Source organism: Grus americana, chromosome 10 (genome assembly GCF_028858705.1).
Source record: "Grus americana isolate bGruAme1 chromosome 10, bGruAme1.mat, whole genome shotgun sequence".
Classification (NCBI taxonomy): Eukaryota; Metazoa; Chordata; class Aves; order Gruiformes; family Gruidae; genus Grus; species Grus americana.
The window spans coordinates 8,480,698-8,495,156 of NC_072861.1; the positions used below are offsets into that span (position 1 = coordinate 8,480,698).

The following is a 14,459-nucleotide window of genomic DNA, read 5'->3' on the forward strand; positions in this document are numbered from 1 at the left end:
TGCTGCAGTTTCTTTCTAGTAAAACTATGCCAGCAAAAGTAATTGGGGGAAACTTAATACACTAATCAGTGGACATTTTCCTTGAAACCTGTTTGTGTCATAGCTAAGCAATAAGAGCACGCAGTTTTTTCCATGCCGTTTGGTATAGAACAACTACAGTTTTGGATAAAATCTTTAAAAAAACCCCCAAAAAACCCCAACCTGCCATCTGACTTCTCTTACTTTACCACTTCCCAGTTACAGAAAGAAATGGATTGGTGTTTTTTTTCCCCATTGCTTGCAATGCAGAAATGCTTTTTTTAATTCAACCTAGAAACTTGGCTTTTGCCAAAAGCAGTACACTGCCTTCAGATTCAGTACCACCTTAAACTACCTGACACGGCAGACTAGACATTTTGTAAATTTACATGTCTAGAGAAATAAAAAGTTACTTAACAGCACACTAATCACTGTAAATTGACACTTGCCCAGAGAAATCTGTCAAGCTTGTATAAATTAAGTTAGAAGTATTAGTTTTATGCAATGGTACAGACCAACATGGGAACAGATCTATCAGCAGAACCTACTCTAGTCTCACCTCCCTTCAGTTATCCAGTAACCATGGGGAAAAAATCTAGAAGAACATATTTTAACAAACAAAAACCCCAGCAAAACAACTTCCATAGTTCCATAAAAACTGAATGTCATGTAGGTCCATTTTTCCTAAAATAAGCCTTAAAAGAAAGACTGGTGAAATTATTTCTAAGAATGTAAAACTCCTAGGCTGTCTATCCCACAATCTTAGTATAAAGTGGATGATCGGATTTAAAATAAACAGAAAATCCAAATGTTATATAAATGCAGTGCACCCTCATACACTGCCTTTTGCACATTTTGTGGCTGATTCCAAGACCCTAAGGAAGTTATCGCTGTTGTACACACACTTGAGACTTGACGGTGAGAAGAGGACTCTAACCATTCTCTACTTCCAATCCTGAAAAAGTCCTATATTGTTAGACAGAAGGTACACAAGCTAAGACTGTCACGTATGTTATTTCTAGAAACGAAGGATGAAACATCTTAAGAACACTGTGAGATGCTGGGACACCGAACCAAAGGAACTGAAAGTCTGCTGGCAGTCTCAGTCTGTGTATTAAATAACAGAGCAAACATACACAAGTTTCTGGCTGTCAGAATATAATGTGATTTATATGAGGTTGAGCCAAGACACCTATAATATTGATTTTGCATATAATTAGTATGAGGATTAGAGGGGAAAAGAAAGACCAAGGGCAGAACAATTTCATAAGATTACAAAAAACCCCAAAACAAACCCAAACAAAAAAACTGATAGAAGACAAACATCACTTAGCAAACCAACACTGTCTGACCTGAAAGTGGTGACTTCAGAAACAATGTCAAGGAAGAACCCATTATCAACATTTAACTACAGTTTCTATACATACAAAGAAAATTCACTAGACTGAGAAATGCCAATATTCACGTTTCCAATCCTCAAACTACCAGAAAGTTTCCAGAACTGATAAGATGGTTACCACTATTAGTTTTCCTTAAAATGCTATCTTGCTGTTTCACATTCATTGGCTTGAATGTTCCAAAATTAATTTTGGGTATGATTGCATAGTCATGGGCATACACAAGCAGTATGCCTGTATGTTTAGGTTAGAGTGTTTAGAGGTTATGCAATTTGCATATCAAAGATAACAAAGTAACAGGTGTAGGCTCAGATAGATCAACATTTTAATGGCTGATAAAGTGGGGTTATAGTTGACTTTCCTGGAGGTGGGGGGAAGTCTGTCATGTGCCACTTTGTGAGTAGTTACTGCCTATAGATATTTCTAAGGCAACTGCCTCAAAAATTGCAGATAAAGCAAACTGTTATTTAAGCATGAACTTCTAAATCAGTTTTAGGTTAGTTACCAGTAGAATTTTTATAACAAAGTTAGGAGCAACAACTAGAGAGCTCATTCTTGAAAGTCTCTTAGATATTTAAAAGCATTATCTCCAGAATTAAAATAACTTCAGTTACTTTGTGATCGAATACCAAGCCAGTACTGGCCCAATTTGTGTTTATATTAGTGTCGTGAGTCTAGTTTAGCAACAATAGCATCTCTTAAACAGTATCACCAAAGCTACATCTCAACATTGCTCACATTCTCATACAGACATTATTCATTCTCTTCCTTCTCTTCTAAAGATGTAAAGGCATAGTAAAACTAGGTAAGTATCTAAGGTTAAATCTGAATTAAAACTGGTAAACAGTCTCATGATAAATTGTTCATTATATTTTAAGGCATTACTTAGATAAAAAAAATCTTAACAGCATCAACAAGGCAAAACACGCTGTCAAGGAACATATTTGAAAGGAGCTTATGATGCACTTTCTAGGCTGTCCAGATTGAAAAGAAATTCCTGCCTGTTATTTGGAGGATGAGTAATGGGCAAGAGAAACATAAGCCTCCCTTCTCTTCCATGCCCCATTCATGCCTTACCTGGAGACACTGTTGAGAGATGCAACGGAACAGGTTCAGTCTTAATGCTTATGCAACTGTGACCATATGTACAGACACTTCTTACCATGGTTTAATACTAATAGTTCCTAACCATGCAATTAACAGTTTGAGATTCACATGCAACATTTTACAAACCTGAGGGAAATGAATTATACGTTTAGATATTGTTCTGAGTACATTTGTGACATACGTTGGGTGTTGCATCATTCTTCTTCTCTGGACCTCCATCCTCTGGATCACTTCATGAGGATGTAGCCTTTGTGCTGGAGGTGCTGTTGCAGGAATGTGATGGGATATAGGCTGGTGTGTTGCGGGAAGATGCTGTGGTATTGGAGCAGTTGCATTGGCTAAAGGATGAGTTGGTGGTGGAGGTGGAACAGGATGAGAAGATGCATGAGAGGAGATTGAAGGATGGAAGGGATGCACTGGATGAGGGATAACATAATCTACTTGAGGTGGAGGTTGTGGCTGTGGAGGAGGATTTCCATGAGAGTGAGGACATGCAGAAGCTTGATGGTGAAGAGGTCTGGTCAAAGAAGCATCTGCAATAAAAACATCAGGTGCTTTTAATTTGGTCAGTACCAGGTTTTGACTTAAATTTATTTTAAAAAGTATCTTCACACAGGTGCTTCAATATTATTACACTAATGTAAACAGTGGTAACATGGGAATATGTGTTTATGCAATTTTTAAGTAAAGTGATTCCAGAAACCCACACTTTATGCAGCCAAAAGTATTCCACTTGCCAATGTTGGTAAAAAGAAAAAATAATAATAAAAAAAAAAATCTGTGTGATGCATGCTGAAAAAGGTATATATGGTGAGAAATTTTACTTCAAGTTTATTGTTTAATTTTTTAAAAATTCAATCCCCCCTCCCCAAAGTCCACTATTCTGTACAGACAATAAAATCCAAAAAGGAAATCACAATTAAACAGATGAGTCTGCTCAGATGCTCTGAGCTTCCTCAAGCAGAATTCATTCAGGGGATGGGACAGGGGATGGACCAAGGAAAAAGAAATAAAAAGGCATTGCTAAAATAAAAAGGAGATGAGGAATATTTTCATATTTGAAATCTGAATGCTATTAAGGTCACTCAAAAGAAAATATTTTAACTTCACCTTGATCCTGTTCAAATTCTCTATACAAGCTGGACCGTTTAAATACATTTCTTAATACGTGTTTTGCTAGGCCAGTGCTAAGATCAAAGCAAGCAGATAGTAAAGAGTTTTCACATGTTGTCAGGCAAGCTGTTTTCTCATTCGTTTGGTTCCCCCCAGGTATCCAGTAATTATCAGTACTTACAAGGAGAATGCATATAATGCCGACAGGAAGAGAGTGATGCCTGAGGAGGAGGTTGGGGCTGTGGCTGCGCAACCATACTTGATCCATATCCGTCTATTGTTATTGATTGGCTTGGGCCAGCACCAGCCTGATGCCCATAAATTGCAGTTCGAGACGAAGAACCAGGACAGCAGGGGTCAAAAGCAGATGTTCCATGAAAAGCACCACTTCCATGACTTCTTATACCACTGCTGCTTAAGTCTACTGGCAATGCCTGCTGCGTAAAGAAACCATCTCTTTTCAAGCAATTCTTCAGACATTGAAAACAAAGTCACCCTCAAACATAATGTGATAAAAAATAAAAATAAATACCATTCACAAGCAACTAGGATCCAAATTTTTAAGGCTCAACTCTGGAACATTCTTTAGATATGGTTAACATTTCTTATTCCTAAGTTCTTGAATCTGGTGAGAGAGACTAAATTCATTACACCAGATCATGTAAAAAAACCCCAAACCATATGATGGATAAATTATTGTTCTTATAACTGTATTGTTTTAGGGCTGCGCTTTTAGTTACTTAAAAAGTCTTAAAAACCAATGCTTTCAGAAGAGCAACTCTTTTATACCTTTTATAAACAGAACATTAGACCTGATTTTTTTCTTCCCTTAAAGCAGCTCAATTATTTGCATTGCAGAACTGCTATGATCAGCAAAGTATATTTCAAGGTATTTATGTTTGGTTCGCTTATACAGCCACTATTATCTTACAGTCATCAAGAGAATGTCAGCTGTCAATGATTACTTGTTGGGTTATGACTTTCTGTAAAATTTCAATTTTTTTCTATCCATATATTATAGCTCAAATTTTCCTTTTAGCTCCCTTCCATGCCTGCTACAGAACAAGAGAATATTCCACAATTCAGCATCCTATTCTATTCTATAACAACTTGAAATTGCAAAGGGAGAGTCACAAGAATGAAACATGCCTGGTCATGGTAACTGGTGCCAGAACTGCTGCTCGCTCCACACGGTGCAGGCACTGGAGGAGGCCTTTCCACAGGGCAGCTGGAGTCACTGAATGAAGGCGATAGTGGAACAGCTGGGTGAGGGTTGTGGTGGTGGTGGTGGTGATGTTGAAAGTGGTGGCCATGCTGCTGAAAGCAGCTTGTATGAGGGTGCCCCAATGCATGATGAGTCTGTGAAGGTCCTCCACAAGGAGAATGCTGAGGGCAGCACGATGGTAACCTTGGCATGGCCGGAGGGCCAGTTTCCAGTGTTGTATTAGATGCAGTTCTTCTTATATCATCTTGAAGATAAAGAAAGTTAATATTGAAGTGAAATTAGTAAAGCTGATCACCGTAAAGCAGTGTCTTAAATAGAAAAAAACCAAAAAACCGTACTTCGCGATTAAATAATTAACCAAAACAGATCTAGAGTAAATCAAAACAAACTGGATTTTAAAAAAAAAAAAAAAAAAAAAAGGATTTAGCTATGCCTGCCAAATGAACCAAAACTGAATAGTTCAGGTGGATGTACTCATGGGAACCACTAGAGGATGTGAACTGACACTCACCTTATTCCACTAATTTAAGACATGTTATCAGTAGGGAAAGGAGGAAAGATTGTCCCTGTGGTTAGTGTGCAGAGACCTCAAATGCTTGTGAAACTGTGGTCAGCTCAAGTTTTTTGTACCTCACCTGACTTGCAGATAGGGACAGAGCACCCATGTTTCAGAGATGTTACGAGTGCTACCTGCATATACAGCTCTATTACAGGTCAGTATCTATACAGATCTGTATAAATGTGCTTCCAGTGAACCACAGGGGGTGGTTCAAGGAATCTATATACATCCTTCGCTTCCTTACAAGACACATTAAAAAACCCCCACATCCCTGTAACACACTGCAATGGAAGACTTAATTCCCTGTGAACTACATTCTACCTCCTCAAAAAGCAAGGATGTGGTTCATTACGTATAACTGAATCATTCTAATAGGCGAAAGCAGAAGGCTCCAGCACAACTTCCTTCATCTTTGGGGAGAAATCAATAATCTTTTTCAGATTCCTGTCCTCTCAACTTACTACTGTTATGTTCAGCACCAAAAGTTCACACGCCATTATCTAGAGAACGTGGATTAACCTCCTCTACCTCCTTTATAGTAGGAGCCAACCCAACAGTTCAGAAAGCTCTCCTATTCCGTACCTCCAGCTGAAGTACCAGCAGTGCCGCCACTGGGAAGACTAGAAGTCGTCTCTGGTGCTGCAGAGGGCTGGCTGTTGGAGACGTTTGGAGCTGCATCAGAGGCCTGCTCTGAGGTAGACATACTAGAACTGTTACTGGAAGCAGAACTCACGACCTGTGGCTCCACTCTAGCCGATGTAGTTGGCACAACGGTCGGCTCTAGCAAAACAAAAAAGCTTTCATGTTCTTTAAGCTTTAAAAGCTGCTGGGGTTTTTTTATTGATGTTGCTGGGGTTTAATTATTTTACAAGAAATTCTCAATTCTGGTCTTGCCAGATGCTAAGAAAGTCAGAATACAATAGCCTGCCAGGTACAAAACACAGAAGTTAATTCTGCTTCACTCAGGTGTGGGGGAAAAAAAAAAAAATTTTAAAAATCAACTCAAATTTTAAGAATAAATATAAAATCAATTCCCAACCAAATCTGACATATCAAGTTTTATTTACTGAATAAAATACTACTAGAAAGGAAATTAAATTACTACTTCACTTTTTGATGAAAACATTTGCTGAAATCTTTCTTAAATCTACAAACTACTCTATGATTATTACCCTTACCAATTTTTTAATGCCTACACAGTGCAGAAAACCCTTAAGATAACTACCCAAGAACAGCATAATAAGATCTACACTAGCAGTACTACTTTACAATCATCAATCATTCTAGATGCATAGTACTAAAAGCTATAGCAAGATGAACTTGGTTTCTAGTCTCAATACACATTAAAAGCAAATTAATTAAATCAGATTTTGAGATTTCTGTTAGAAGTACATACGTGTTCATTTTGCACATTGTAAAGGCAGTAGTTGGCAATATATTTAATGGGATCAAGGGAAATACAAACACTTGATAAATCTTGTTCTCTACTACACAATCGTATACAGGTTAAAATTTAAAAATATGCTTGGTGGCATAATTCAAATTTAGTTTTGAAAAAGTCTGCCTTTGACTGCAAGTTTGAAATTTCTCTCTTATTACTGACAAGACAATGACATGACTAGGAACATGAGATACCATAAAAGGGAATATAATCAGAAATAGCTCAGGTTTTTTTTAGTAAAAATGTCTGCACAGATATCAGAAAAAAAAAAGCATGAAGACATTTCAAATACTTCCCTTACACAAAATCTCAAAATAAAATATGACTAGTTTTCAATATTTCTCTCTATATCTAGCAGGTATATCAGCAATTCAGTGAGCAAGGGAACAAACGTATCTCCCTTCTTGCAAGTCTTCCAACTCATCACATTAAAAAAACATGACCTGATAATCACATTTAAATTCCTTTGGATTTTTATGTGGCAGTCCAATATACTAATTTTTTTTTAAGGAAAATATTTTGGGAGAAATGCATTAATGTTTAAATTCAGAAAAAAACAGTAAGTATATAGGACACGTATAACCTATATGTGTAATCACACATCAATGTGCTCAAGACTGGATGCTAATATATTCTGAAGCAATCCTACAGTCAGACAATTCTCAATTCTATCAGCCTCAATCACCCTGCTAGCCTGTTACTGTTTTGACTCTCCATCAGCAATACAGTTCTATTTCTCCCCCCCAAAACCAGTAAAAGCTAGTGGGCTTGGCCAATCTCAAACTACTAGCAAAGATAAACTTAATTTCAACACACTTCACAGACATTAATCCAGGAAGATAGATGGAGATATGATCCTTATGCTCATGGAAGTAGCTAGCAAAGTTTCACAACCGGTATCTTTGAAGACATCAGTAAAGTTATCATAAAGTATGTAGTTGCCTCCTAACAGTGTTAATTCAGAATTTTCATCATTTTACACTAATTCATGTGTGAAATGTGATGCCTAAACCCAAAAATAATATCCCCAAAATCCTGCACGACTCATCTTAGAAAGGTATTTCCTCTGGGGGAAGAGAAACAGCTAGTAAATATACACATTACAGAAGTAAAAGTTCAATCTGTAGTAATGTTTTTTACAAGAATTTGGTTCCTGAATTTAAGACTGAATTCTATAATTTGAGTTTAAAGAGTAAATTAAAGCAATAAATGCCTATTCCCCTTCAATGATAGACCTGTTGGGATATTTCACAGTAAATCCATAAAGAATCAAATCTGTAAATTAACCCATCATCTTCCTTAAAAACCATCAAACAACCAAAACCAATTCCAAACCCTGCCAACTCTCAATTCCACTGCAAAAATCAAGACAACTTGAAAAATAAGATATTGCAAGATACTAGCTTGCGATGCACTTAGGAACGGAACTACAACAGGACAAAACTTCCGTTAAACATTAGAAGTGGTAGGCACCCAAGAAATCCCCCAAACCACCACCACCACAAAAATAAACCTGCAAAAATGTACATGAGCTTTAGTTCTTCCTTCTCTCAACTTCTGACAATACCTGGAAGTTGTTCATAAGATTTTTCAGCAGGAATGGACTTACTAAGTGCCAGTAAGTTTTAATGTTAGGAAACAATGAAATGTTACAGCTTCAGAAACCTAACATACTTTACCAGTTTGGAGTTGGGTTTTTTTTTTATTTTTACTCCAAGGACTGAAAGAACAGTAACTATTCCAAGGCATAGGCAGCGATAGATTTTCCTTTTATAGTGTTGTACTGAAGTAAGTGCGTATTTTTAAAGAAGTAGTTCCAACCTGTTCTGTAATTTCTGCCTGGTGAGTCAGCCCTCAGACACACACCCAAGTGTGTTTTGGAAGAAAAATTATATCTAGTAGATCCAGTGGGAATGGCTAAACTTTTAATTTTAAAAGGAAGGCTGTAAGAGGATTTTCTGACAGGCTTAGAAATTAGTTTGTTTAGAATTGAGACCTTTTCATAGAATAGTATGTTATAACTCATACAATTAATTCCACTCCCCTTACACTGATCATCTTGCTACTGAAAAAGGAAGAGATTTCTCAGATCAATGCTCCTTACCATCTTCATCCACTGTAAGGTCCACTACTTCCGCTGCATTCTGTCTCAGTGGCTGTATGACTGTGGAAATCCTGCTGCGGTTCCGCTGTTCTTGAGGTCGTGCAGCATGAGAACTAGAGCTTTGTCCCCAGTGTGATCTCGTGTGTCCAAGTGTTGAACGAGACCTTAAAAAAAAAAAAGGTAACCCCTCAAGTATTGACCTAATTTTTGCCCTTATTAGATTTTTTTGCTCACTGTTTGAGAAGCTATTTGAAGTATTTTTTTTTAATTATTATTAGAAAAGCATTTTGTTATGTTGAAATACCCCACTATTCCGCATTCACTAGATGTGTACTTACAAACATTACTGCAGCCTTTACTCGAAAACATGACGGCAAATACTCAACAGGTAGAGTTTAAAGGTCTTTGAACCATGTTCCTTATGAAATACATACAGGTAACTTATAAACAATTCACTGCAAAATCCTACAACTGCGGTCAGGCAGCATTATATCTGATGTTATGTTTTAACTTTGTTAATAGTAAATGAAGAGTCTCCAAACCCTGTACTATTCCTATGGAGTTTGAAAAAAGCAGATGTATGAATGATGACAGAAGCGTAAAGACAATAAAAAATTGTAAACACTAAGTTCTTTTGCATGTTAACTTGTGACAGAAATTATCCTCTGAAAATTTTCCATAATTTAAATTTCCAAAATTATCTAAAAGTGCAAAATCTCTGGACTTTTCCCCTGAGTATTATTTCCTCCCCTTTCCTCTAAGAACTAACACAGCTTTGTGTAACACAAACAAAATGTAGCTTGAGGAGAGGAAATCATAAGCCTGTAACCATACCTAAGGAAAGAGACGATTTTATCTCTATAGTGTAACACTTAGCACCCATTCTATTCAATTTAGCCATACAAACCCAAACACTCAAATCAACGATGCTCTGGAGTTTAAGTTAAGAGGATACTGTCTTTAATTAAGGGAAGAGTATTTTTACATTCTCAAAAACCTTTGACTCTCCAGTATTTACATAAATCAAATGGCTCTTATTTTCCAATTTGGAAAAACAATGTACTCAGGCCTCAGAAATTCAGAAGAGGAAAATGTGAAGAAAAGGGAATGACTTCACTAAAAACAAACAAAACCCACTGCAAAAATCACCATGGAGCTCAGTCTGCATTTCTGTTCTGCCTGTACTCCCTTCACTCCTATGTGTGTAACTCACTAACAAAGATCAATGTATTTTCCTGTAGTGCAAAAAGCATGCTTGCTTGCAGTCTCCTCAGCTGGCTTACACTTCAATTCCACTTCAGTAGTCACTGTAATTTGAAGATCAGGTTGGTTCAAAAAGGCACATTTTCTTTAAAGTTTGGATTTACATAATGTCCAAATTGATTTGTGTGTGCTTTGTGTATGTCCTACTAACACTCCAGAATGAAATTTACCTCCCAAGCCCCTTGAAAAATTTTACTATTAGTCTCTGGTGACCCAAGGAGCACTTTGGTGCTTAAGTAGAGGTTAAAGGTCTCACATCCTACTTCATCTTCTCCTCCCCTTCAGTTAATTAAGAGTTAAGGTTCATAGGAGCACCTCAGGTTTGGTAGTAAAGGACAACAGCAATTAGCTGGGGAAGGGTACGGAGGACTGTCAGTGTTTACTTCTCTTACAGAAACTCCAGCTTCATATCAAAAGCAGTGCAGTACCTACTACATCCACTATTTTTTGTTTTTCAATGCGAGCTGTAAATTCAACAATAAGGAATTTCTCTGGATTTCTTCTTGCATGAAATAACAAGCAGACAACATGACAAAGCATCAAACTAGAGATGAAGAGAAATAAGGCCCAGCATAAACAGAGTGAGCTAGTAATCTTCAAGAGTTTTTGAATCACGTATGATTTCAAGCAAAGATGGAGGTGGAAACAAAGGACTACTGAATTCAAACAGTCTTCAAGTGAGAGGCCTGGGTCTTTATTTCTTTGTTATAATTAAATAGGACATTATTCTGAATAACTAATGAATATGTTAGCTATATGGTGCTACATATATTCAGTCTGTGACTGAGTCCATGTAATTTGAAAAATGACTAGGTTAGTCCACCTCTGAAGTATGTATGACCAAATTGTTTAGTCCGTTTAATGCTAAGACGACTCTCAACCAGATCTTAATAGCTTTTTCTTAATCAGAAAAGGACTGCCAGTGAAAGCTTCACAGCATTTTGGTAGATACTGTCTATCTCACCCTCTGAGCTACGATTCCAGCTGCTACACTGCTGCTTGAGACTGCAGTTTATTTTACATCAAAAGATTTACTTTCTCTATGCTTTGAAAGTGGCCCTATCTTGCTGGAGAAGGGAGGAGGGAATAGTCATCAGTACATAACAATTTCTTGATAGAATATTTGTGCACTGGGCAAAATGAAGGACACTGAGGAAGAAACTAACACATGGATTTGTGTATGTAATTTTCTCAAACCTGAGACTGTATGCAACATGAGAAAAAGTGGCAAATTCTACACGCATGTGACCAAGTGAGGATTCCACATGCTACCAACTGCATCTCACCAGTGACCACCCAGAAAACAAGCACAGGAGTGTTAGCATCTTGATTTTACAAGGCAAATAAAAATCAGACAAATTATTAACCAGCTCTGGTAACAAAAGAACCAACAAAGGGATGCAGCCATGAAACTTCTGGGTAATTTCTTAGTTTAAATTACGAGTAAGATTTTTGGGTCTGCAATTCTTAGTTGTGGGATAAATTCAAAGAAACTGCAGCTTCACAATTCCCATGGAAAGTGTTTTTCTGGAGACAAATGATTTTCACTGGGTTTACTAACTTTCAGAGTAGCCTGTTCAGGAGTGAATGAAAGTAAGGAAGTGTTTTTCATAAGCACTCTCCTCCTAAATTCTAGGAGAGCAACATGAGTGGCTATCCACTGGACAATTTTACATTGATGCTACTGATAAAGTATACTATGTGTGGTTTAGGATCAAGCACTATGTGTTCACTACTGAGCAACCGGGTCCCATTACTGCCTTTTCCAGAGTTCACTGCCAGTTTTATCAGATCTCCTTACTTTTAGGAAAATAACAATCAGAATAGAATTTCACTAACAGAGTGGAAGAGGATGACAATAAATAAATGCTGTAAGGGAGGGCAGGGAAAAAACCCCAAAGAATTCTTAAAGCCCATACAATATTACACTTAAGACAAGAGACAGCAAAAACTTAAAAGCAAGCACAAAATTGTACTATTTGCTGTCATGACAAGCAAGGCGGGACCTGTAGAGCTACCCAAAATATCTGGTTGAAGGCACTGCAGAAAGAAACCCTCTCTTGCACAGCTCTAGCTTTCTAAAGTTTTTTATCTTCACCCTATTCAGCATTACTATCTTTTCCTTTGAGAGGATTTCCCTTGTGGGAACATTCCATTTCTATGTCCTTTATCCATTCCCTATTTTCTCCTACCCACAACACATCAATAATAGTGAAAGATGATCTCACATGTCCACTAACATGCACCTGACTCTACAACAGATGCTTTGCTTCAACATTTTCAACACAAAACTATTTCTGTCTCTAGTTTTTCCAAGTCTAAATGCAAACTTTGAGTTTCTAAGAGATCCAAGCATGTTGTCTGGAGAATGCCGGTTTCCTCCTTTCTTCCATTGGTTTTCTTTCCCACAAAAAATTTTGATACGACTGAAAGGAGCATTCAGGAAGAGACAGATTAAACGCTTAATGAGTTTTCTTTCCTTCTTTCTGATCTTTAGTATTAAAATGCCCAGTAAGCCTGTATGCACACTCAACCATCAGCTGACCTTCGGGTATTAGCAAGTTAATTCATACAAAAAAACCCCTGCATTCAAGTGCAACAATTCCTTTCAAAGTAAGTTTCACCTGTAAATTGTAAATAAATTAAAATATTATCTATACATGGCCACTAATTTAAGCATTTTTTAAGAAAATAATGCTTTTAATCTTCCATTTAGGAACATAGAGAAACCAGCTTTAATATGGTTAAATATCCCAACCATAGACTCTTACCACAACTTAAATTTAGAGCCTGCTATTAGGTTCATCATTTATTAAGGTCAAGATTAACATTTCAGAATTTTAAAGTTTTTTGAAACTGTCAGGTGTAAAGTAACAACTTCTCTGCAGAATACTTCGTATAAAGACAGATGTCAAAGTGTCAGCCTCCCGAAAAACTTTTTCAAATCTAAAATCTTTTTCACTACTATTGATCTGCATTCTGTAGGTCCAGGTATTACTTTGAGGATATACACTGCTATTCAACTAATAATTGAGTTTGGAAAAAAATACGAGTATTCATTCCAGAGTATTCCAAGTATGTAACAAGCATTAAAAAGCTTAGCCTCAGATTTCACAGAAGAAAAGCAAGCAGTACTATGAAATGTCAAAAGAGGCATCTCCATTTTTGCATTTCTGATTTTACTTTTTATTTACTTCCATGAAAAAATACACTTTTACTTTTTTTAAAGAAACCACAGTAACCTCTCTCATCTGTACACAAGTTATAATGAATAAAAGTAACCATTTATCTCACTCTGAACACTATTCTGGGTTTGGTAAATAACCTTCATGACATTCAGTTTGCTTACAGAATTTATAATTTTATATTGAACTATCATATAGATGCCCAAGAGCTGCCTTTGTTCCTTACATTGTGGTTGGCAAAACTAACATGCTTGAAACACAGGAAAACCTGCACAGGAAGTACTCTATGTTCAAAGTATAAAACACTAGTTTAGAAGATCCTGACATTTCAAGCTCAAGATTTGAATTTAAGACTCTTCCTACTCATAGCAAACTTCCTGGAACTGTTTTCTCACTGTATTAAAAAAAAAAAAAAATCATTACTTTTTCCAATACAAAACAACACTCGATTATTTCTTTAGTATTGTGAAAAAGTTTTCAGTTGAACATTTTCAGTAATGTGTTTTCTCAACAGTTGAGAGCAAGTACAGTAAATAGTTAGAGCAACACCTAATTTGACTATTCTGTTATGATCTTAAAAAAGATAGATAATCAAATGCCTTTGAGAAATCTGCATGTCAGAATGTCTAACAAACCGGACAGGCCAAAGTAAAAGAGAGAGAGCACGTGCACACACTGCAGCATTGCGGAAGGTAAGGAAAGAAAGAATCAATTTTTCTCAAGTTCTCTATGGCTGCTACACAAAACATTTCTTATTGGTGCTAGGAAGATAGAAAGGTATTTATTTTTAAAAAGGGTCTTATCTGTTTTTAATCAGGTTTGAATTAATGTTTTATAAGCACAGCCACTTTCATCTAGCCTAATTTTTTTTACACTTTAAAGCTTTACATGCAAGTTACAAGAGGCTAAAGCATTAACGATCTAGCTTGTCTTTTCAAGCATATATGTTGTTTCATAAGTTTTAATGACTATTCTCAACAAAATACATTCATGTGGATAAATCAACTATTTGTAGAAACATGTTTCTAATCACCTCAAGACAGAGCA

General features: G+C 36.6%; 1 protein-coding gene across 19 annotated transcripts in view; it reads right to left on the minus strand.

Moving 5' to 3' along the window:
* Positions 1 to 14,459, minus strand: part of RNF111 (ring finger protein 111) — a 62,235-nt gene that overhangs the window by 13,792 nt on the left and 33,984 nt on the right. For 15 of the 19 annotated variants that reach the window (XM_054837094.1, XM_054837095.1, XM_054837081.1 and 12 more), the window contains 5 exons: positions 8,965 to 9,128; positions 6,002 to 6,199; positions 4,785 to 5,104; positions 3,817 to 4,072; positions 2,704 to 3,055 (listed from right to left, as the gene is read on the minus strand). In XM_054837094.1, the coding sequence (XP_054693069.1) occupies positions 2,704 to 3,055; positions 3,817 to 4,072; positions 4,785 to 5,104; positions 6,002 to 6,199; positions 8,965 to 9,128 (1,290 nt within the window). Of the gene's footprint in view, positions 1 to 2,648; positions 3,056 to 3,816; positions 4,073 to 4,784; positions 5,105 to 6,001; positions 6,200 to 8,964; positions 9,129 to 14,459 lie in introns of all 19 variants that reach the window. The other 4 variants (XM_054837079.1, XM_054837082.1, XR_008578639.1 and 1 more) reach the window with 3 other exon arrangements.